Source organism: Loxodonta africana, chromosome 4 (genome assembly GCF_030014295.1).
Source record: "Loxodonta africana isolate mLoxAfr1 chromosome 4, mLoxAfr1.hap2, whole genome shotgun sequence".
Lineage (NCBI taxonomy): Eukaryota > Metazoa > Chordata > Mammalia > Proboscidea > Elephantidae > Loxodonta > Loxodonta africana.
This window is the reverse complement of record NC_087345.1, coordinates 87,532,161-87,556,485: the sequence shown is the minus strand read 5'-3', so window position 1 is coordinate 87,556,485 and position 24,325 is coordinate 87,532,161. Positions and strand designations below refer to the sequence as shown.

The window sequence follows — 24,325 nt, the reverse complement described above, 5'->3', positions numbered from 1 at the left end:
ACTCACTTAAAGCACAATAATAAAAAAAAGAATGAGGGCTTTCAGCCAGACAAGGATGGGTTTGACTCTGCTCTGCCACTTCCTATGTGACCTTTGGTAAAGTTATATAACCTTTCTGGGCCTCAGTTTCTCCTTGTGTAAATTGGGGTTAATAGTACCTACTTCAGAAGATTGATAGCATTCAAATAAAACAAAAACCTAACTGGCTTTCTTTTCTAAAGAAATTTAGTTCCACAGCTGCTTCTTGCAATCGATTTCAACGGGTCATCACCCAGCTTCCTCCTAAATTATTCTGATTTAGGGAAGCCCAGATGAATCCTCTGTACCCCAACTTAGGCCTTTCCCTTTGCATTCTTCTCTGAATCTCAAACCCAGAGAGCAGGGATTCCTTTTTCTTCTCCCTTGGGGGTGTCGGGGACCAGATCCGGTGGGAGTTGGGTGAAGGGCAGAGGAGGGAAGTCCTCCTTTCTCCTCTTCCATCATCTCTTTCCCAGTTCCTGGGGCTCATACTCCTGGCACTCAGTGGAAAGAAGCTGTGAGAAACACAGGCATCTCCTTCCCACCAAGCTGTCTGATTCCAGGATGGATTTGGAAACAGTGGGGTAGAAGGACACCAATTCTAGCTCTGGTCAGTGAGGACCCCAGGCCGGGTTTATTGCACTTGCAACAGAGTTTAAATAAGTCCCGAGTGTCCCGGAGCCAAGGTGAGGGGAGGGCTGGACAGGGAGGCGAGGGGCAGCGTCAGTGCAGCTGGTGGGCAGAACCCAAATCCTGTGAGCCCAGGATAATGGGCTCCCCTTTCTCCAGGGGGACTGGGAAGGCCTGTGTCTGGCCAGGCTGAGGTTCCAGACCTGTTGCCATCATGGCCCCTTCAGGATCCTGGGCAATTCCTGACTTCTGAATCAGGGCTGATTGGACCTCCAGGCCCAGGTCTAGAGCAGGCCCAAATGTTGTCCTGGATCGGCCTGGTTAGGTTACCCATGGTCTAAGTCAGGATCTGGATCAGCCCCAGGCCACAGCCTAGGTCTGGCCCCATCCGAGTTCTGGTTCCCCCTGCAGCTGGGTTCTGGGCCAGCATCAATCCTTGTTTGGGATCTGCCCTGAGCTGGTCCTGGGGCACCATCCATGGTTAGTGTTCCTTGTTGTCCCACCAGGATGGGGACTCTCTGGAGCTGCCAGTTCTTAATCCCCAGGTTCCAGGTTCTTAGCTGGGGCTTCCTCTGGGTCTCTGGCAAGGTTGAGGGCAGATCTTTGCAGGTTGGGGCTGGATAGGAAGTCCTGGTGGCATGTCAAGGTCAGAGAACTGAGAATGGATTCCCCAGTTATGGTGCCAAGTTGTTTTCAGAGAACTCTCTCTCCCAAATGCAAAGGATGCAGGGAGGCTGAGGCCTCTGTCCCTGGATCTGAGTTCCCCCATCTATGAGGAGGGCATGTGTAAACAAGGGTCCTTCACAGTGCATGGGGGGGGTCCCCAGCTCCTTGCCCCCCTACTCTGGCCCTTCAAGTATGTCTCTGGGCTGGGGAGAGGAGCTTCTCCCTGGCCCTCAGCACCTTCAGGAAGTGCCCAGCCCTCTCCCTGTCAGCAGACTAGGGGATGGGGAAGGGCTGGGCCTTCAGGTTTGGGAGTCTGGATCAGGCATCAGAGGTGGCTGGAGGCTTGAGCTGAGCTTTTTCCATGGTAGTGCCGTATGGGAGGGAGCGTTTGAAGAATCCAAGCTAATACAGAAGAGAGGAAAGAGAGTTTAGATATCCTGGCTCCCATTCTTTCCCAGCTCTTAGCCCAAGAGAGAATGAGAAGGACTTTAGTACCTCTAGCCTCCCTACCCTGCAAAAGTGGCCTCTGAATTTAGGCTGCCAAGATTACTCCTCTGTTGGCTCAATGGGCCCAGAAGGCTTAAAGCTGGGGATGGTTTGATATGGAGAAGGGTCTTTCCCCGGTGCCATATAAATGCCCCCAGTTAAGTCCAGAATGACAAATAGGTTTGAACTCAAGTACCAGTTCTGATTGTCTGGTAGTGGCTGTCTCTTGAGGATTCTAAGGCCACTTCTAGGCTAGCGATGGCTGCCATGGGTTTGGGAGGGAAGTAATAGCATATGTCACATATTTGCCATCGGTAGGTTACTTTGTTTTTGAAAGTATGGAAAATTTACTAGCTTGAGGCAAGAGACTCTTTCTAAGCTAGGGGATGTAGAATGAAGTATGGGATCTATGGGCAGGATCCTGATGGGATGCATGTGGCCAGGGCAGAGGTGGGGCTATGTGGCTGGAGAGTTGGTCTGGAGGTGGCTACTGGGGGCTGTGCTGGGTCAAGGGCAGTGCATGAAGAGAGCATGGCCAAGTCATGGGTTAGGCAGGACAGGGCTAACCTTGTAGAGGACGTAGATGAGCAGACCTAGGAGCAGGAGGCCAAGGAGAATGGCTAGGATGATGATCCACAGTGGGACCCCATGGCTGCCCTCTGCCTTGGTCCACTGTACAGCTGTGGCCACCTAGGGAGCAAATTGGGTGAGGTCACTGAAAACCCAGAAGTTCTTCCCACCCTATACTTGGCCCCCATTTGCCATTGGACCTAGACACCCCCCACCCACCTCCCATTTTTGGCTAACAACATTCTGAACTTCAAAATTTCAGTTCCTAAGATGTGCGATAGTGTTTCTTACTTTTGGGCCTTTACATCTAGTATTCCCTTTCTTCAGAATATTCTTTCCTGACTGATTAGCCTGGTTAGTTCCTATTTATTCTTCAGGTCTCAGCTTAAACATCATTTCTTCCAGGAAACCTTCCCTAACTCTGTGTTCAGGTGACCCTAGGATGTGCTCCCATAAACATACTGGCACTTATCACACTGCTGTCATTACTCATTAGACTATGAATCCAGGAGGGAAGATGCAATGTCAATCTTGCTTACCACTGTATTCCCAGCACCTAGCACACAGCCTGGCACATAGGAGATGCTCAATAAATACTTATTACACTATCAAGCCACCCCCCGCCCCCTCGCATCCCAGCCCGAGGGCCAGGCCCAGTACTCTGAGCCTAGTAACTCGGCCCTGGACTCACTTGCAGTTTCTTCTGGGGCAGCTGCCGAGGCAGGATTCGGTAGGGCATCTTCAGGGCTTCGAACACAGCTTCACACTGCAGGCTAAATGGCTGGTGCTCCCGCTGTGAGTAGGGGAAAAGGTAGTCAGGGCAGCCCCTCTTAGAATGTGGGGGACATAGGGCTCCCCATGGTCTGGCTCAAAAAAACAAAACAAAACAAAAACCAAACCCATTGCCGTCGAGTCAATTCTGATTCATAGCGACCCTATGGACAGAGTAGAACTGCCCGGTAGGATTTCCAAGGAGCATATGGTGGATTCGAACTGCCAACCTTTTGGTTAGCAGCCAAACGCTTAGTCACTGCACCACCAGGACTCAGGTTGTCGTTTTCCCTATTTTTGATTCATTCTTTTCTGAATCTCTGTATATGTACCTTATATGAGATAATAAACATGTAACTGAATAACTGTAACTAAATAGTGTATAATTAGATGAGTGTATGTTCAAGAAAAAATTTTTTTCAATTATTAATGTGGGTTAGACACTCAGGACGATGCCTGGCCCATGGTATACACTTAATAAATAGTTGCTTTTACTATTCCTGTGTCTGCCTGCCTCTCCACTGTGGACTCATCCTCCATCTCTGTTTTTCTATCACTGTTTGCACGCTGTCTCTCCAACTTCCCTTTCTTTGAATGGGCCAGGAAAGGGAAGCTGTCCCTCCACTAGGTGGCGCCAAGGACACACAGCCCAGTCTACACACAGCGGCGAGGAAGGGGAACTAGAATGCTTGGGTCTCCTTCACTAACCAAGAAATGGGCTAGGGTAGTGGGGAAGGGATAAAGTCAGTCCAGTCAGGACTGAGGATGAGGTGTCAGGGCTGACATAAAGCTTCCTCACCTGCAGGAAGGTCTTGGCCCAGACTCGGAAATGAAGTTGCAGACTTTGGCTCTCTTGCCGGTGAAGTGGCCCTAGCTCACAGCGCAGCTTGAAACACTCCGCTTCCGGGCATTTCTGGGGAGAAAGGGGAGGCTTGCAGCTGGGGTTCTGTCCTTCTAGGGGCTCTGAGAACTCAAACATGTCCTCAATGCCTGGCCACAGACCTCAATCCTGACACAACTTACCAGGATCTGAGGCCCCGAGGAGGCAGGACTCCGGCTTGGAGCTTCCCGTCTTTGCAGTCGGTGGTGCTCGGAACTCTCAGGATCCAACTGCAAGAGACAAGAGATCTTTATCTACCTCTCCTACTTCATTACAGATTTCTACATCAGTCTGCACCTGGGTTCCAGAGCACCTTCAACCTATTCTTTTATCTGTCTCTTCATCCGTCCATCCACCTATCACCTCCTATGTGTAAGGTGCCAAGCTCAGCACTGAAATATGGGAATGAATAAAACATGGTCCCTGAAGTTTACATGGAGGGCGAGCAAGGAGATGTGTAAATAAAGAATTAGGCCCTTGTTCCTGCCTCAGGGACTTTGCACTGGCTATTCCCTTTGCTTGTAAATTTTTTTTCCCTGAGTCTTCAGAGGTAAGCTCATCCTTGTTTTTCAGGCCTCAGTTCAACTGTTACCTCAAGAGGTTTTCCCTGATCACTCAATAGGGAATCCTTTCGGCCCCAAGTCCTATCACAGCATATCAGCGCTGCACATTCATCACTTTTGACTACCAGTTAATTCCTCTAATTTCTTACTGTCTCCTTCTACTAGAATGTAAACTCCATGAAAGTGGGGACCTTGCTGGTTTTATTCAGTGAGATATTTCCTGAGCCTATGACAGTGCTCAGCATAGGTACTGATTTAATTAAATGTTGTTAATGAGTATATGAACTTTAAAAAACAGGCATTGGAGTCCAGGGGGATAGGTCTGAGGAAGGCTTCCCAGAGGAGGTGACACAGAGCTGGACCCCAGAAGTATGCTATGGCAAGGAAAAAAGGAAGGAATTTCTGGGCAAAAAGACAGAAATACAATGGATAAAAAAGACCTCTTTCCTCCCGGGACCTCGAGGTGTCTGTGGCCTTCTGACCCTTTCGGTGGCCTCTGTCCTAGTTTTGGGCACATCCTCATTGGCTCTTCCAGGCTCCAGGACCCTTTTCCAACCCCTTCAGCCTTGGTCCTCTAGACCCCCACCCCATGCCAGTCTCAGGCCCCTCACCTCCAGGCCCTGTGGGTTGAGGGGGGGAGTGGTGGTGCAGTTGCTGAGTCCTGTAACCCTGGTCACGTAGAGTAGCTGCTGACCTTCCAGGGCCTGGGGGCAGCTGAGCTCCAGTATGCCCTGGCTAATGGAGCTGGGGCCCAGGTTGATGAGCTGAGAAACGAAAGCATAACCATCAGCAAAGGAAGGGAGAGATTCTGACCCGTTGAGAGCCTGGATCGCATTAGCCCCATTGCTACCCTGCCGGGAGGTGATCTCAGGAGAAACAGAGGGAATCAATGGCAGAGAAGAAATAGTCTCCAGCTAACAGCACTCCTGGCAGAGGCTGTCTTTCCTTTCCACCTCCACTGGCTGTTCCCACACTGCCCCATGGCTTTGGGGCAGCCCCTCCCTCCTTTGCCTCTCGCCCCTCCCTCTGGTCCCAGTCAGCTGTCACTCAGACTAGCTCCTCCTTCTCTGTCCCTACCATTCTCTCCACCGTGCCGCTCATCTGCCCAGAACCCACTCTTCCCCGCCTCTCTTCCCCCTCACCTCGTAGACGTGGTGGACAGCAGGGCCCACGTCCCCCTCCTCCTGAGGCTGGTCTCGGGGATGCCAGTCACTCACTGGGAATAACACTGTCTCAGGCTTGGAGACACTAAGGAGGAGGGTGATTTAGAGGAGGGTCGAAGGGACCCACATGCTTCCTTCCCTAGAAGTCTGACTCCCTCCCAGATAGGCCCCATTTGGCCCTGGCACTGACCCATTAAGGGAGACCTGGGCCTGAGCCTCCACGGAGAGCCGGAAGGAGACCACGTCGCTTTGTGAGTTGTTGAGATTCTTGCTGTGGGATGGAGGTGAGACTGAGTGGTGCTGGAGCCCAGCAGAGCCCGAATTCCTCCCAGCACCAGACTCAGCCCCAGCCTGGCCCTCCCTGTCCTGCCCCAGACTCAGCCCCAGCCTGGCCCTCCCTGTCCTGCCTGAGGATCTGGAAGTCAAACTGGATGGTTTTCTTCGTGTCCTGGAGATGAGGGACTGTGAACCGAAGGCCGCCCCAGAGCTGCCGGATAGGGAGGGAAGGAAGCGGGACTGTTAGTTTGGGCGCCTCCTTCCCCACCCCACAGTTATGCCCTGGACTGGCTGGTCCCTGTCTCAGGCTCTCTCCCCCTCCAGCCTCCTCCTCTTTCCCAGACTTACACTGGCTCCTGCCTTCATGGGGTTGCCCAGGTCACACACCAGCAGGCGGCTCTGGTTCACAGTAGAGTATTCGCAGCTCAGGCTGGAGAAGTTCTAGAGGTAGAGTGGGTGCAGATAAGTTTGCGTGTTCCCTCTGGCAGGGCCTCTTTTGGCTTTCCCAAGCCGCTCCAGAGAATCCCTTCTCACCCCTGGATGTCTGACGAGTCCAGAATACTCAGCCTCTGGAGGGGCCGTGACCCAAAGCTCGGCCTCGTAGGCGCCGCCCTCACCCACATTCTGGGCATGGAAAGTTAGGTTCAGGGAGTTCTTGTCACCCAGGTAAACATAGTGGTTCTGTTCCCCGGAGTGGGGGGTTCTGAGGGGACATAGGATAAGGGACATTGAAGAATTCATCCTCAAACAAGACAATGGTCCGTAATAACAGTGCAGTAATAATAGACACCATTTACTGAGCTCCAGCTCTAGGGCAGGCAGGAAGCTAGACGCTTTATGTAGATTATTTCATTTCATTTTCTAAAAAGCCGGAGAAATAGATACTACTATTCCCACTATACAGGTGAAGAAGCTGAAGCACAGAGAAGTCAAGTAGCTTTCCAAGATCACACAGCTAGTATGTCTCGTCTCTAATTTTTCAAGTGCCAAGACTCAGGTATTCTGCCTCCAGGCCCCACCTGTCCTGCTACAAGACCCTGGCGTCCAGAACCCCTGGCTTGATGTTCACTCTCACTTACCTAAACACTTCCAGCTGTAGGTCGGGCACACAGATGTTGTCCTCTCCACAGTCCAGTAAGATCTGAGCCTGGGGAGCAGGGCAGCCTTGAGAGGGGGAGTTTAGACCCCTCCTGGGCTACAGATCCCCTCCTCTCCAGGACCTCACCCCCAGGTACCCAGGCCTCTCTTCCTGGGTCCCTATTCCCCACCCTGTCCTTACCTTGTCCTCTATCCGGCTCTTGCTCTGGTAATGTAGGACAGGCTGGAGGCCATGGCTGTCCATGGAGGCTTGGGGGTTCAGGGAGAAGTTGAGGGTGATGTGAATCGGGGAGAGTTTGTCTCGGAATTCTGACTCGTTCTGGGGCCAGAGGAGAGAATTCAGAGTCAGGGGACTCTGGGGACTTGGTGGCCTGGCTCTTCAACCTCTCTCACCTCCCTCTGTCCACTCAGGTACCAAAGAATTCAGGAGTCCAAAACTGACCACTCTCATTGCTTCAGGGTCCTGGCAGCCTGTTCCCAGCCCCTCTGACAGAGGGCCCCTTTCCTTGGCCCCACAAGAGTCCCAGACTCTTGCTTGGAATGTGGCCACCCTCCTGGGTCAGCCCTTGCCCTATTGCAGTCAGGACCATACCCGGAGGTAGATCTTCATCTCTCTGCAGTCCTCCCGAGCCCCATTCTGGATGATCAGGGTCTGGGTCAGGCTTGCCTGTCGGGAGGCCAGGAACAGCGCCCGCCGCACTCCCCCCTTCTGCTTCTGCCAATCCAACTGGAGCTCCACCGTGAAGCCTGCAGTGGGACGTGTGTCAGGACACTCTGCCTCTCCCTCCTCATCTATTCAGAGAGAAGGGAAGTGCCCAATCCCCCAGGCCCTCCATTCCCTGTCCCAGTGCCTGAGAGACCCACACAGTCTCCCTCACCGATGGAATCAGGGACGTGTTTTCCGGAAGCATTGAGGCAGAAGCTAAGGTTGATGCTGGAGAAAGACCAAGAGGAAAGCTGATGAACCCAACTCGAACAGGCATCCTATCTTCCACCTACCTCCCACTCACACCCAGACTAGGATACCCCAATTTGTCCCCTTAAGACAGACCTGGTCTCCCACCCGCCCTAGGCACAGACAGGAGTATCCCAGACTCAAGTCTCTGCAATCTCTTGGGCCTCAGCTCACCAGGCCACAGGGTTCCCCTCTAAGCTGCAGCTGCGTTCCTCTGGGTTGAACATGGCAGGGAAGATGTTGAGGGAGGCACTGGCAGACACGATGGGGCGGCCCCTGTCGAGAGTGGATGTAGGGTAGACAGACCTAAGGCTCCCTGTAACCTGGGCACAGGAACCTGGTGCCAAGCTCCAGCACCCCAGCGTCCTCTACACTGGCTCCCAACCTCAGTCCTATTGAGAAATCCCCCAGTTCCACTTTGCCTCAGGCTGTCCCGAGTTCATACCTGTACACCACAGCCTTGTCCACACCAAAGGCCCCCACAATCAGATCTGCAAGAAGTCAAGAAATCATCCCTGACAGCAAGCCACAAATTAGGATCCTTCCTAACCCCCTTCTAAGGATAGGTCCCTAGATCCATTGCTGAAGGAGGCTGAAGTGAGGTGACAGCGCCCCCTGGTGTCCTCAGTCTAGAACTGTGCCCAGATCAAAGGGCTGGGAAAGCGCAGAAGGGGTAGGTGGGTGTAGGGGTCCGTGACTACGGAATCTAAGGTAAAAGAGGCCTCAGGCACAACTCACCAGGGTATCCGTTGCCATCCAGATCTCGGCCTCCTCGCAGGGCAGAGCCAAAGAAGTCCGGGGTGTGGCCAGCTGCCCACAGGGGCAGCAGAACCTGGGAGGGCTTAGAGCCCAGTCCCCCTGGGCCCCCAGGGAATATAAACACCACTCCTTGCTGGGTCTCCCCACCAAAGGGGACACCAATGGCCACATCTGCAAGGCACACACACAGCAGTCAGTAATCCAGGAATCCAGGGGTCCAAATATCTACCACCAGACCCTAAGGCCTTATTTTTTCCCATCTGACAATCCTAAAGACCCAGACGTTGGAATTAAAGTCTAGAGATCTATTTGGCAAGTCACTGGGGGTCTTAGGTGATAGCCATGTTTCCCCCAAATCCCTCTGACTCAGGCCCTAACTCTTCCGCATCTTCCTGAGCCCATGGTGTTTACCATTGTAGCCATCCTGATCCAGGTCCCCTAGGGGGGTCAAGGAGCTGCCAAATCGGCCAAACTCGTCATGGCCAGTGAGGGTAAGGGTGGGTGTGGGATCCATGCCAGCTGGGTGCTGCAGGTAGACATAGACTCTGCCCACCTCCTGGGCCCGCCCGTCGGTTGTCCGCTCCATAAGAAGGGGCGCCCCTACCAGCAGGTCATCCAGCCTGGGGGTAGGGGCAAAACACAGGCATCCAGATACCCTGCCTTGCCACCAATCCCCCAATCCTAGTGCCAGGAAATCCCAGGCATCTTGGGCCCCAGATTACCCTCCAACCAAGTTAGAAGACCTGAGATGTTCTGGTCTTCAGTTCTCAGCCCTCTCCTTGTCCCTGAGCAAGGGGAACCCAGAGAATAAATCCAGGAGAAAACTTTCCTTGCATTTTCTGCCCCACCCGCACTCTTCCCTCCTGGACCTGGGAAGTGTATGTGGTTTCCCCCTCCCTTTCCCACTACTCACCCATCCCCATTGACGTCTGTGGCAGCCACTGCGTAGCCAAAGTAGGAGGCCATCTGGGGAGGACAAAGGGGCAGCACTGAATCAGAGCTAAGGGGTCAAAAATTGGAGCACCAGGCACTGTGAGGCGGTGTTCAGAGATTCCTGGGAGGTTGGGAAGTTGGGCCGAGGGTGTTTGGTCAGGCAGGTTTGGTTGCCAGAGAGCCAAACTGGGGAGTGTCCTCACCTGTTCCCCTGAGAAGTTGTAGAGGGATCGAACGTCTGAGCCATTAAGGATGGTGACCTGGGGGATGACGAGACACGCCCATTGGTCCTGGTCTCCCAGACCATCCCATGAACGGAGGGCAAATGGGTACAGGACACCCAGGGACAGGCATTCCTTGGAGGCACAGACCGTTGACCCTGACTCCTTCCTGAGCTTTACCCTCCCTTTCCCATCTCTCTGTCGGGTAGCACCACTCATGCCTGCTTTACTATTTTTCTCCATATCACTTAACAACTACTGACAGATTTCATATTTATCTGTCTGTTGTCCATCTCTACCTACTAAAATGTGAGATCTATGAGGGCAGCGACTTGGTTTTATTTTTTTGTAGAGCCTAAAGTAGTGCTTGGCAAGCAGTAGAGATTCAATAATTATTAGCTGATAATTGAATGCACATGGGGGCCTCAAAGCCAACATGTTCAAAACCTAAGTCATTCCTCATCCTCCAGTGCCTCCCAACCCACAAACACTCATGTCTACCTTATGTCTTCCCTTAGCAACTGGCCCCACAGCCCCTCAAATCTCCAGAATCCCTTTTCTCTTCCCCACTCCCAGTACCGTTATTCTGGTAGGACCCCTCTTCCTGGACTGCTGGAATCCTCCAGCCAGTCCTCCTGCTGCAGGGTCCCTCTCTCCCTAAACACCCATCCCCCCACTGCAGCCAGACTGACTAACTGCCCTAAAGCAGACCTAGCATGGCTACCTCGGGCCTGGAAACCCACAGTGGTTCCCTGCTGCCCGCTGCACAAAGTCTCAACTTCTTGGTGGTCCTCCAAGGCCCTGGAGCATCTGGACCTAACCTATCTGTTTCTGTTCAATCTTTCCTTATTTCCCTCATCCTCAAGGAGCCCACAAGTCTGCCAAATTGGCCTGAATTTTTTTTTCCTTTTCTTCCATGCCTTTCTTCATGCTCTTGCCTGGAATGCCCTTTCTTCTCATCTCTGCTGATCCTTTACAGACCATTTTATGATCCATCCCATCCCTAGAAGGGAAGTTATTCCTTCCCCTAAAGTGTTATATCACCTTAACCATTTTTCTGCAATTTACCATGGTCCATAAGACGGCTGACTCTGGAGTAAGACAGACCAGGTGTTAAAGTTTTATCCAGCTATTTTACTAACTGGGTGATCTTCAGCAATGTACTTGGTCTCTTAGAGCCTCAGTTTTCTCCTGTGTAAAATGTGAACATAATACCTACCCCATAAGGCTTATTATGAAGAATGTTGTTATTTTTAGGTGCCGTCAAGTCAATTCCAACTCATAGCAACCCTATGTATGACAGAACAAAACACTGCCTGGTCCTGCGCCATCCTCACAATCATTGCTATACTTGAGCTCATCATTGTAGCCACTGCATCAATCCATCTTGTTGACAGTCTTCCTCTCTTTCGCTGACCCTCTACCAAACATGATATCCTTCTCCAGTGACTGGTTCCTCCTGACAACATGTCCAAAGTATGTGAGACAAAGTGTCGCCATCCTTGCTGCTAAGGAGCATTCTGCCTGTACTTCTTCCAAGATAGCTTTGTTGGTTCTTCTAGCAGTCCATGGTACATTCAATATTCTTTGCCGACACCATAATTCAAAGGCATCAATTCTGAGGTCTTCCGTATTCATTGCTTAGCTTTTGCCTGCATACGAGGTGATTGAAAATACCATGATTTGGGTCAGGCGCACCTTAGTCCTCAAATGACATATTTGCTCCTTAACACTTTAAAGATGTCTTTTGCAGCAGATTTGCCTAATGCTACACTGTTTGATTTCTTGGCTGCTGCTTCCATGGGTGGTGATTGTGAATCCAAGTAAAATGAAATCCTTGACAACGTCAATATTTTCTGTTTATCAAGATGTTGCTTATTGGCCCAGTAGTAAGGGTTTTTGTTTTTTTTATGTTGAAGTGTAATCCATACTGAAAGCTGTAGTCTTTGATCTTCACCAGTAAGTGCTTCAAATCGTCTTTGCTTTCAGCAAGCAATGTTGTGTCATCTGTACATCCCAGGTTGTAAACAAGCCTTCCTTCAATCCCGATGCCGTGTTCTTTTTCATATAGTCCAGCTTCTCGGATTATTTGCTCAGCATACAGATTGAATAAGTATGGTGAAAAGATACAATCGTGACACACACCTTTCCTAATTTTAAGCCACACAATATCCCCCCATTCTGTTCAAACAACTGCTTCTTGGTCTATATGCAGGTTCCTTATAAGCACGATGAAGTATTCTGGAATTCTCATTCTTTGCAAGGTTATCCACAATGTGTTATGAACTGCACAGTCGAATGCCTTTGCATAGTCAATAAAACACAGGTAAACATCTTTCTGGTGTTCTCTGCTTTCAGCTAAGACCCAGCGGACATCAGCAATGATATCCCTTGTCCATGTCCTCTTCTGAATCTGGCTTGAATTTCTGACAGTTCCCTGTTGATGTACTATTGCAACTGCTTTTGTTATGAAGAATAGAAACCACGAATAGGCAGTGCCTCACGCATTGAGGGCTCATAAATAGTAGCTCCAGTTAGATTATAGTTATGTGTGTGTGTCTTAACTTACATACTTGATTAGAAGCGCCTTATGAGGTGAGCTATGATGTCTTATTCATCTTCTTATCTCTTACCTTGCCTTAATAAATGTTGTTAATTAAAGGAACTGCTATGGCATTCTTATCTGTATCCTTTTAAGAGACTTGTCCTAGTCTAATAATAACAGCTACTAGTTGTAGATTGCCCAAGAATTCACTCAGTACTTTCACATGCATTATCTCATTTCAGCCTTATAAGAGTCTTGTGAGGTCAGAACTATTATTATCCCATTATACAGAGGAGAACGAGGCTCAGAGAGGTTAAGCAGGCTCAAGGTCTTTTACGGAATGAAGCAGAGTATAAATAAATAACAGAAAGACTCACCCAGCGTATAAGTGCCTGAACTTGAACGCAGGTCTGACTACAGAGCCCATGTTCTGATCCATCTTTTGAACCCTCACAAACTGCCATGCATGGTAGTGATTAGCCAGGGGAGGGGAGGGAGTGGGGCGTCAGTCTGGGTCTTACATAGCCATAGGTGAGGTTCCCTTTGGGCACACCAGCAACAAAGTCTGCAAAGAAAGGAAAAAGCTGTGGCTGAGGGTGGGGAAACAGACAACTGTGGTAGGTATCTCAGTTCCTGTGCTTTCCCTCTCCTGGGTCTCTAGCTGCCCCCTCCCTTGGCCCCAGCCTGGGGATACACTTACCTTCTGTGTCATCACCACTGAATTCACCCACAGCCACAGAGTATCCTGGGGGGCAAAGTAGCTCAATGTTAGGATCTTTGCTTCAGGGATCCCTCTGCCCTAACTCATCCCCCAAAGCCCTTCCCCACCCCTGCTGGGTCCTAACCATCAGCCTGCATAAGACAAGCATGGCTCAGGGGCCAGGGTGCCCAACTGGGAGAGGGAAGGCAAGGGGGTGAGTGGGGACAACAGCTGAGGTTCTCCCCATGTGGGTCCCTCCCCACTTGCTTGCTTACCCAGATAGCTATCATCATAGATGGAACTGGCCTGGCGAGTCTGCAGCTGCCCCTGAACCAGGTTGATCAGGTACTCAGGGTAGTAGGATTCTGCAATCTGCTCCTGGGTGGCAGATAGGATCTGGCCTGGGGAAGGGGAAGAGGAGGGGATGCATGGAGGAGGTGGCAAGGAGGGTACTGGGGGCTGAATACATAGGATTTCAGAAGTCTGGTTCAAGGAAGGGAAATGAGTGGAGGGAAATGGCATAAACAGGATGTGTAAATCTCAAGAAAACGAGAGGAGAATTGGGGGTAGGGACTAAGGAAGCAGAGGAGGGAAGGACTGGTGATTTCGGGCTGGGAGCAGGGATGGGAGGCTGTGTGCAGGGGGCCAATGGATGGCATAGGAAGGACTTACCTTGCCAGAAATAGCTCCCGGGTCCACCCAGTACCACACGCCCAGTCTGTGCGAGGGGAAGGGGGTAAGTCCAACTTCTGGCCCTGATCTCCCTGTGTCTGCTGCCCACCAGCCACTGCCCTTTCAGGATATCCTCTTACCTTGGTGAACTCGGCACTGAAGCCCCCTTGGCAGTAACCCTGTCCTGCTGCCCAGCTGAAATCTGTGAGGGGAGAAGGTGGTGAGGATGGGCCCTGCATAGATGGGTCACTCAGGAAAGAGGTGAGAGCCTGGGGTAGGAGGTGGAGAGGTAACCAGAGAAAAGTCCTCCCTAGACAAGGTAGTGAGCATAAAGGCTAATGGGGAGAGTCAGCCCTGAGCATATGAAGACATTCAAGTAGAGGAGGCAGACATGGGGCACAGGTCCCCTCTTGCCCCTACCTGAGCGGCAAGGTGCATACTCCAGAATTCGGGTGAAGTTGTCTGTGGAGAGGTAGCAGGTACCCACGGGATCACTCAGTGGCTCCTTCTCTGTGCGCCAGCTGTACAGTGGAGCACAGGCCTGGGAGTGACAAAAGGGAGGGGCTTTAGGGTTATCTGGCTCCATCCAACCACTGCCCGTTCCCTAGCCACCCGCCCCCTCACCAATATGGAAGAGCCATGGGCTCGAACTGTTGCCCCGAACCACTGCAAGGACTTGTACTCCACAGGCTCCTCCCCCTCTGGGCTGGACAATGAAGATTCCAGGATCCGAGAACCTTGGGGAAGTGAGAGAGTAAAGTCATGCTGGGCCCAGGGCCCCATGGGCAGCTGAGCCCTAAAGCAGCCCCATCCTCTTCCCCAGGAGGGGCCCCCACTCTTAACCTGGGGATTTAAGCACTTCTTTTTTTTTAAGCTCTGAGGCCCCATGATTCACTGGAAAGAGGAGTGGGGAAGGATAGTTTGCATAGCCTGACTCGGCCCTCCACCTATACACACACACACAGACACACACAGGCACACACAGACACACAGACATAACCCCCCCCCGGAAAGTGGGAGTTCTAGAGTTGCCTTCCCCTGGCTCTCCTGCCTCCTCACCTAGCTGGGAGAAGTATGCTCATGGTGAAAAGGGGGCACTCTGGCTGCACTTCTCTGTCCTTATCTGTGTCTCTAACAGCATCTCACTCCATCTCTCTTCTTGACCTTTTCGGGATCTCTGTCTCTTATATCTCTCGCTTTGTCTCTGTCTTCCCAAGCCCTGTCTCTGCCCTCTATATGACAGCCTTTCTTATTCTTCTGATTCTCATCTGTCTTTCAGACTTTTTTATTTTATTTTATTGTGCTTTAGGTGAACGTTTATAGCACAAATTAGTTTCTCATTCAAAAATTTATACACAAATTGTTTTGTGACATTTGGTTGCAATGCCCACATGGTGTCAGCAGTCTCCCCCTTTCCCCTTCCACCCTGGGTTCTCATGTCCATTTGTCCAGTTTTCCCAGCCCTTCCTGCTATCTTGTCTTTGATTTTGGGCACATGTTGCGCATTTGGTCTCGTAGACTTGATTGAATTAAGAAGTACATTCCTCATGTGTGTAACTGTGTGTTTCAGACCTATATAATCTTTGGCTGAAAGATGGAATTTGGGAGTGGCTCGGGCTTTTTTTTATTAATCTATTTCATGATTTTTTTCCCCCTCTGTTTCCATCTTTCATGTCTCTCCCTATTTCTTCCCTTTTGTCCCTACACCTGTCTTTATTTCTGCAGCCAGACTGCCTGAATTCATATCTTGGCTCCACCATTTACTAGTTGTGTGACTGTGAACAAGTTACTTAACCTCTCTGTTTCCTCATCTATAAAATGGGGATAATAATACTTCATAAGGTTGATGTAATTCTTTATATCAAAGAATTAAATGAGTTAATATATGTAAAGTGTTTACAACAGTGGCTGGCACAGAGCAAATGCTCTATAAGGGTTAAAAAAAAAACCAGTTGCCATTTAGTTGATTCCAACTCAAAGTGACCCTACAGGACAGAGTAGAACTACCCCACAGGGTTTCTAAGGAGTGCCTGGTGGATTTGAACTGCTGATCTTTTGGTTAGGAGCCGTAGCTCTTAACCACTGCGCCACCAGGATTTCCCTGTAAGGGTTAGCTGTTATTATTTATCTCTAGTCTCTGTCTCCCGCTCATCTACTTTGCTCTACTCCAGACCGTGAGCTCCTTGAGAGTGGTGGCTTAATCATCTTTAAATCCCCTGCAGCACCCAGCACAATGCCTGGCAGGTACTATTACTTAGTCAGGGTTTAGTTAAATGAACTGAATGGTCTGTGTGACTCTCCCTGTTTTTGTCTGTGTTGCTGTCTTGGCCTCCCTGCGTTGTGGGTGATTCAAGGGAAATGAGAGCCACATGTTTCTGAATCATGTCCGCCTCCCTTGGTCTGGGCTGAATTGGGAACACGGTGTGAGTGCCATGGGGAGCCGCTGTAGGGAGCTGGAGAACCAGAGGGCTAGGAGGGCACATGGTCACAACTCTAGGCAGGCTCCACCCCTGGCTCCACGCACTACTCAAGTCCTGCCCCCAAGCCGCAGTAGCTGTCCCCCAGTCCCTCGCTGACCCTCCTCTGCCTACCAACGGGGTAGGTTACCTTTGCTGTCAAATTCAATAGGGGTGCACTGTGAGGGGCTAGCGCCCCAGGGGCAGAGGTAGACAGCACCACCCTGCAGCACTCCAGGTTGGCTAGTGTTATCCTTAGGAGCTCCCACCAGTACGCTGACCCTGTGGAGGGAAAAGAACAGGCAGTTCAGGGGTGGTTCCTAGTCCCCCCATGCAAGAAAGACCCAGGCCCTAGGCCGCTGGGCCAGGGCTGGATGGGGGGTGGGGTAGATGCCCCCTGGGTTGTATTTATATCTCAGAAGATGCCACAGATGCCAGAGGCACAGGCTGGAGTCAGGCGGTCCCCATGTGCCGCTGTCACTAACACTCCCCACCTCCTCCGCCAGTCTCTCTTCTCTCCTACTTACCCTGTGATTAAAGGGAATGGGGAACTAGAGACAATGTCCTGAAGGGGAAAAGGGACCAGAGGACCTGGATCCCAGTTTCTTCCTCTCCCCATGTCCCTCCTTAGGTTAAATATTCAACCCTGGGGATTCCAGGACCCTCTCACCTAGCCTGCTCTTATACCAAGCCAGAGCTCTTCCCAGGGCCAAGACCCAGGCATCAAGCTACCCAGCCCTGGGGCATGTAGGAGGAAAACGTGAGTCCTGGAAATCAGGAAGCAGAAGTGGAGAGAGGAGCTGGAGGACTGATGAAAAAAGGTCTCTTTCCCTTGGGCTTGGGCCTAGGCCTGCCCTGAGTCCTGAGGCCCTGGTTTGGACCTCCCCATCCTGCTGGGCCTTTGTCTCAGCCTCTCTCACACACCATCCCCAGGAGTCTGAATCCAGATCTGCTCTACTGGGGTCCTAGTTCTGAACATAGTGCCTCACTTCCCCCAGAGGCAGAGAGGAGAGGTTGCCTCTGATGTGGTCCTATGTAATGGAATGGTCATAGCTAGTGAAGATAGCTAAGGTCCTGGGCAATCTGCTGTTATCATTTCTGGACCCCTTGCCTTTGATGCCTCCACACAGCTCTCACCTTCTTGGCTTTCTCCTTCAGGGTGTCCCATGAGGACTGCATCTGGCAGCCTAGGCAACTTGATCTGGCCCCTGGGCCAGTTTCCCTGCCAGCCTTGGTTTCTGCTCTCTTCTTGTGTCTGCCTCCGGCTCTGCTTCTCAGTTTCCCTGTCCTTCTTCCCCTATGACTACTTGCTCTCTTGGTTTCAGTTTCTGGGTTCTCTCTCTCTCTTTTCTCCTTTCTCTCTCTGTCTCAGCTCTTGGGTTTCTCCATCTCTAATGATTACTGTCCTCTTTCAGCTTTCAACATTCCCAGTAACCACCCCTTCCCTGGTATTTGAGTACCTTCCTCAGCCTCTCTCAAAAGGAAACAGGGTACAAGTTGGGGATATAGTAGAGGCCCTAAAAGCTGGAAGTGTCTTCAGAGAGGACTAGGTACATTGAGTGGGGAACAGATGAGAGCGGTGGGGTTCAGAAGGAATGTTGTTGTTGTTGTTAGCTGCCTTCAAGGTGCCTGACTCACAGTGACCCCATGTACAACAGAACAAAATGCTGCTGGGTCCTGTGCCATCCCATGATGGGTTGCAGATTGGACCCCAGGAGGAATAGGGATGGGAAAACCTGAAAGAGTAGGTCCAAGGGGACTGAAGTGGGGAGTGAGGAAGGGTTTATAAGGGCCAGGGGATGGAGGAGGGTGAAGGCAGAGTCCAGGGGGAATAAAGGTGGGGGTGGGCAGGAGAGGAGAGTTCCTGGAGTGATGGGGGGTGGGGTACTAGTCTCGGTTACCCTGGGGACAGGAAATGTTTACTGCCTGTGGCTTCCTGTCAGTTTCCAACCTCTCACTTCTCAGTTTGTCTCTCACCCACCGGGCCCCACCCTCTCACTCAGGGATTACATCCAGTTGAGGGGTGGGAGCTGGCCACACCAAAGGCACAGTGAACTGGTCAGTTGCCAGGCCCCAGTAGGTGAGGTTGGTGGGGGGAGGGGAGGAGAGATTGCATTGTCCCAGGGCTGAGTGAGGAAAGAAGGGTGCAGCCCCTCTTTGGACAGCCCCCAGAGAACTTGGCTGGTGCCTTCAGGATCCAGAAAGCAGGAAGGGCCACTGACCCAAACTAGACTGCAGTAGCTGTGGTAACAGAAGGCAGTGAAGAGTCGTGGACCAGGAGTCAGTCAGGAGTTCGGTTCAGGCACTAGGTCAGTGTGGACTGGGGCAATACCCTTTCCCACTTTCTCTGGGTGAAGTAGTTGAATAGGTTATCTCAAAGTCTCCTGGAGCTCTGACATTCTATTTCCTGGAAAGCACAGGGCTGGGGCCAAGGGATCCTGTTCTCACTTCCAATTTTGCCAACATCCCCTTGCTCTGGGGGAGGAGCTGGGCCTGAGAACTCCTAGGATGGCCTGAGGACGAAGCTTTGGCACTGTTGGAAGGTGAGAGACAGGCCTTACAAAGTTTGTAAAGCCCACAAGATCACAGGCCCGGGGCATATCCATTCTGGCTGTGTGAAGGTTCCAGTAACCTGGGACGTAGACAGGGCCGCCGACCACCAACAACAAAACCAAAAAACTAAACCCGTTGCTGTTGAGTCTGACTCATAGTGACCCTATAGGACAGAGCAGAACTGCCCCATAAGGTTTCCAAGGCTGTAAAGTGTATGGAAGCGGACTGTCACATCTTTTTCCCACAAAGTGGCTGGTGGGCTTGAACTGCTGACCTTTCAGTTAGCAGCTGAGCATTTAACCATTGAGCCACCACGGCTCCTGTTCCCTGACTACCATCCATGGCTTATTCCTGAGAATTAAATGGCCCTTCCATCCCAGCTTTCCCAAGCAAACCAAATCAAACCTGTTGCCATTGAGTCAATTCTGACTCATAGTGACCCTATAGAACAGAAGTGCCCCAAAGGGTTTCCAAGGAGCAACCGGTGGATTCGACCCTCTGACTTTTTGGCTAGCAACCATAGCTCTTAACCACTACACCACCAGGGTTTCCAGCTTCTCCAGGTCAATCCAATAAACAATGCTGTCCCCAAGGTGCCAAGTGAGGCACCTTATGCCAGGAATACCATGTAAGATAGCTTGTCCTTAATCTCCAACTCCTAGTTCTTGCTTCCCAAATCCTGCAGCAGTTGGGCCATCACAGGGATCCAAGAAGGTAACAGTGGAGGGTCCTCAGGCTATTTTCAATATTTCAGAAAGCCTAACGGAAATCATGCATTTACCTGATAAGGGGGCCCAGGCTAACTAAAACCTCAAGTTATTTGCTTTTGGCTATAATTATATCAACTCATGTGGGGAACCTGGTTATCTCATGTTGGTTAGAAGCTCTGATTGGCAGCTATAGATGTTTTTGGTTAATAAAAAAAGGGAAAAGGAATTAATTATTCTTTACTCAATGCAGCTTGGCAGATAAACTCTTCAAAAACATGGAGTCCAAGAGAGGAAATAATTGCCATCATTTATTTTGAAACCACAGCACCCTGAAATTTTAGAGTTGATTTTTGGAGACCCAGGTGATCACAGCTGGAAGGCACAGAAGAGAGCATCTACTGGTTTTACAACTTTCTTGTAGATACCTCAGCACTGCCCATGGAGAAAGGGGAGGCCAGCTTGGTCCTGATACCCCTTCTCATCATCTTTTAGAACAACCTCTTTTATCTGTTTTATGTAGAATGTTCTGAGATATAATATTTTTAAAAGATTCTGTTTCACTATATTCCCTTTTATATCATTTGAATTTTTATAAAGAAAAAATCTTGAATGAAACTTTTTTGCTAAGAAAAAGTTTAAAAACTGTTGACATAGCCTCGTGCCCTCATTTTAAAGATGAGAAAACTAAGTCTCAAGAGAGGTTAGGTAACATTTCTGAGGTCACTCAGGGTCCTTCCCAGTAGGAAAACCAGAAGCCCAAAATCCTTATTCCTAGGCCAGTGTTCTGGTCTACCCCATTGCCAGTTTCTCCTCTCCTCTCTTCTCCTCTCTACTATCTCTCCTGCCAGGCTTCTGATTAACCAAGTCTCCGTTCAATACACGGTTACTGTTTGACTCTCTTGGCCTGACAAGGTTGGGGGTGGGAAATTGCAAATGGATCAGGGCCTGAAGCCCTGGACAGGCCAGTGGAGGACATCTGGCATTCGCAAGAGGATGCGCCTGGCTAGCTGGGGAGGAAGAGTCGCCTCTGCTTGGCTGTGTTGTTGTTGTTGCTAGGTGCTGTTGAGTTGGTTCCGACTCAAAGTGACCCTATGTACAACAGAATGAAACACTGCCCCAGTCCTGTGCCATCCTTGAGCCCATTGTTGCAGCCACAGTGTCAACCCATCTTGTTGAGGGTCTTCTCTTTGTTGTTGCTTGGCCGTACCGGGGGGGAAAAAGGATCTGGGCTGAGGCTGGTCCACCTTTCCAGATTGTATCCTGGGCCAATTCACTTCCTCTCTCCAGGTCTAGGCTACTAAACCCATAAAATGATGGGTTGCACTTGAATGGTCCCTAAAGTACCTTCTAGTTTGAAACTTCTATGACTCCTAAAGCCTCAGTTTTTATACATACAAAATGGGGTATAATGCTTGCTCTGCCTAATGCAAGGATTTTTGTAAGAAACCAGTGGATAAACAGATACACAAGCAAGCGCAAAAGGAACATGAGGGACTAGTACTAAAATCATTATTACAAGTAAGTACTAAAAGCAAGTAAGAAATGGAGAAAAACAAGACAAAGAACTAAGTGGCTGGGGAGGAGAGACCAAGAAATAGAAAATAGCTACTCCATAAAAACCATGCCTCGCATATACTAAGCACCCTCTATGGACTAAAATCAAACCAAACCCATTGCCATCAAGTCGATGCCGACTCATAGTAACCCTATAGGACAGAGCAGAATTGTCCCATCGAATTTCCAAGGAATGGATGGTGGATTTGAACAGCCGATCTTTTGGTCAGCAGCCAAGCTCTTAAACACTGTGCCACCAGGGCTCCTGTATGGACTAGATGCCTTTCCTATATATTGTTACATTGAATCAACAGCAACAACAACAAAAAATAGTAAGTGGGGGCCAGGATTCTCTTGGAGCCCTGCAGGTCCTTAAAGCTTTGCACTTGCCCTGCTAGCTAACCTCTCTGGTGCTCAGTTCTGTCCCTTGATGGCTGCTCTGGTGTTCATCATGAGAGGTGATGCAGGAGAGACCAAGTACACTGTGGCCCTCCCTCTTGGGCAATGGCTGCAGGTGAGGGGCTATGTTTGTCCTCAGTGGGGACTGAAGGCCCAGCTGTGGTGGGAGGTCACTGGGAGGGAGAAGGGGAGGCAGAATGTTCTGAGGCCTACTCTAAGAGCAGATTGTAAAGAGAAAATGGGAGGGGGAGGAGTACAAGCTGGACACCTGGGTTCTCTTGGGAGGGGGGATGAGCAGAAGGGGAGGGGGAAGGGATAGGAAAGCTGAGTCTAGTTGTAGAAGATGGCTTTAGGGACTGTAGGATCAGGCCAAGGGCCAAACAGACACCTAGGGGGCCAGGAGTGTGTATGTGAAAGTCCAGATGTTTTAGAGGAGTGTTTTAAAAGGGAAATGACACTCTTGTTAGGTGGGAGGTAAGAGGAAGGTTAAAAGCCAGACAACTGAATACCTTGATCCAGGAGAAGCGACCCGATTCCTTCCCTCCCCCTTTTCTACTCCATTAGGGTTGTGGTAAGAGGTTTGAGGGGGCCTGGGGAGGCCAGGCCTGGCAGAGGCTCCAGGCCAGGGTGATGCAATGGGGTTTGGGCAAGAGGACAGGGGGGTGGGGTGGGGGTTGGGTGGGGACCTTGAATAGCCCAGAATCAACAGCTGGGGCCTAAACATCTTTCTTTTTCCCCCATCCCCAAGGCCTCCAGGCATAGGAGAAACTTGCCCTGCACCTCCCCACCCTCCTTCTCACCATGGAATTAGCTAGAATAACCTCTTTTCTCCAAAAATTAAAGAAAATGAGTAGAGATCAGTTAACTGCATTCCGTGTGTAAAAACAGCTCACCTCTGACAGAAGTCCTGTCAAACCCTTAGATACTTGGAGGAAGGGTGGCAGGGAGCAGTGGGAAGCTCAAAGCTCAGAGATTTAGGAGAAAGACTGCTCCAGTCACTGTGGATGATGGGGTATCTGGCCTGGGGAGCCCCGGCCCAGCGCAGGAGCAGCCACCTTCTCCTCTTGCTCACACCCCCACATTTAAACCAATATCCTTGTTCTAATGTTGCCTCTGTTCTAGCTCTGGTCTTCCCAAGCCTGTGGGTACCCCATTTTCCAGGCACCCAGGTTCCAGGTCTGCTTGTCACCCTGCTGAGTTGGGAGTGAGGATCTATTTTGAGAATTCTCAGTTCCTAGGTGTCCTGTTCTCTGCTGCTCCTTCTCTGGGTTGTTGGGCCCAGCAAGCCAGCATCTCCCCAGCTTCGGACCTCAGCCCCAGAAGTCCCAGTCTCAGTTCAGCTCCAGACGACAAGCTACAGGAAATCAGCTTTTCTCTTCCTCCCAAGAGCTAGAGGAAGAGGGAAACCGCCCACCCCCTTCACGCGCGCACACACACCCCTCCCGAAACATCCGAGCACCCGCCCTTGGCTGAGCCTGCCCCCCAGCCCCAGTGCCCCCAGTACCAGTGCCCTGGACTCCCCTAATGCTTCCAGTCCCACTCATCTCAACAGAGATTGGGGTGGAGGGTGGAGTAGGAAACCGAGGAGAAGGCGAGGAAGCCACCGTCCCGCGTCCTAGGTTTTTCCCGAGTCTGAGTTGAGGGGGGAGGGGAGGATGAAGTTGGCCCCCATTTAACCTTCCGACCCTCTCAGTCTCCGACTCCCCCTTATTAAGCACAGCTCATTCTGCTTCGACCTGTTCACTGTCTGTACAATGGTCTCCTTGGATCGCGAGGTCTCCTACGCCACCCCCCCCGCCCCCCGCCCTCAATGCCCTTCCCGGCCTCTGCGCCCCCTCCGGCCTCCGGTCCCGGCAGCCCTTGGATTGTGGCCGGAGACCCTCAGCTCTCTCCATTTACGCGCTTTCCTCTCCCTTGGCCCCAAGACCCCTGCCCAGACTTCTTCAGCTTCCAGCTTCATGTCCTCTCCCCACCCCACACATCTTCCCACTGCTCTCTTTCAAACTCCAGGCCCCCCTCCACGCCGGCCACGGTCTTCTCCCAGCTCCAGTTTGGGCCCCCAATTCCAGCCCTCGTCCTTCCAAACTCCGCCCCTCAAACTCCAGCCCTGGTCCCCTCCAGACCTCAGCCGCGCCCCCAGTCTCTAGACCTTCCCCCCCAACCCGCCGCGCGGCCTCCGCACTCACCCTTCCGCCCCCGGCCGGTAAAACTCCACCGAGAAGCCGAAGAAGGAGCCCGAGGGTCCGGAAAGCACTGCTGGGGCCTCCGCGTCTAAGTTGAAGCCCCCGACCCCGGGCGGCGGCGGCAACAGCAGCAGCAGCGGCAGTAGTAGCGGCAGCGGAGGTTGGCGCCGGGGGCGCCAGCGCGGCTGCACGACGTGGAGAGGGGACCCTGGCGTCCGGCTCCCCATAGCTCCCGCTCTTCCCTGTCCTGGGGCCACCGACCCGGAGCCGCTTCCTAAACCTCCCAGAGGCGAATGACTCAACGCGGGGAGGAGTTTGCCAAACTCCGGGCTGAGCCCTCCCCCCGCCGGCCGGGGGGGCGGGCGGGGGGGCATTCCTGGGTCCTTGGAACGTTGAGCCCGCGCCCCCCACCCCGAAGGGGCGTGGGGGGGCCCCGCACCTCTACGCCCCCCTTTCCCCAGCCCCAGCTGGAGGCCTGTTGTCTGGACTGGGTCAGACCGGGCGGTTTGGGCTCTTCCCCCTCCTTCTCGCGCTTCCCCCTCGCTCCCCCCACCTTCGCCTTTC

General features: G+C 51.6%; 1 protein-coding gene across 1 annotated transcript; it reads right to left on the bottom strand.

Annotated features, from left to right (window-relative positions):
- Window positions 1–629: 629 nt before the first annotated feature.
- ITGA5 (integrin subunit alpha 5) lies at window positions 630–24,026 on the bottom strand. The gene is made up of 30 exons (XM_064284108.1): window positions 23,765–24,026; window positions 16,514–16,644; window positions 14,531–14,643; window positions 14,327–14,447; window positions 14,047–14,108; window positions 13,907–13,952; window positions 13,510–13,635; window positions 13,235–13,279; window positions 13,056–13,099; window positions 9,972–10,028; window positions 9,749–9,801; window positions 9,247–9,455; window positions 8,815–9,006; window positions 8,522–8,567; window positions 8,251–8,352; window positions 8,000–8,055; window positions 7,714–7,868; window positions 7,303–7,440; window positions 7,103–7,170; window positions 6,558–6,726; window positions 6,372–6,464; window positions 6,155–6,234; window positions 5,938–6,018; window positions 5,727–5,832; window positions 5,196–5,348; window positions 4,165–4,251; window positions 3,941–4,054; window positions 3,062–3,163; window positions 2,368–2,490; window positions 630–1,716 (listed from the first exon to the last, which is right to left on the bottom strand). Exons 1-30 carry the CDS (start codon window positions 23,986–23,988, stop codon window positions 1,633–1,635), a joined length of 3,180 nt encoding a protein of 1,059 aa, XP_064140178.1. The 5' UTR covers window positions 23,989–24,026; the 3' UTR covers window positions 630–1,632.
- Window positions 24,027–24,325: the final 299 nt, after the last annotated feature.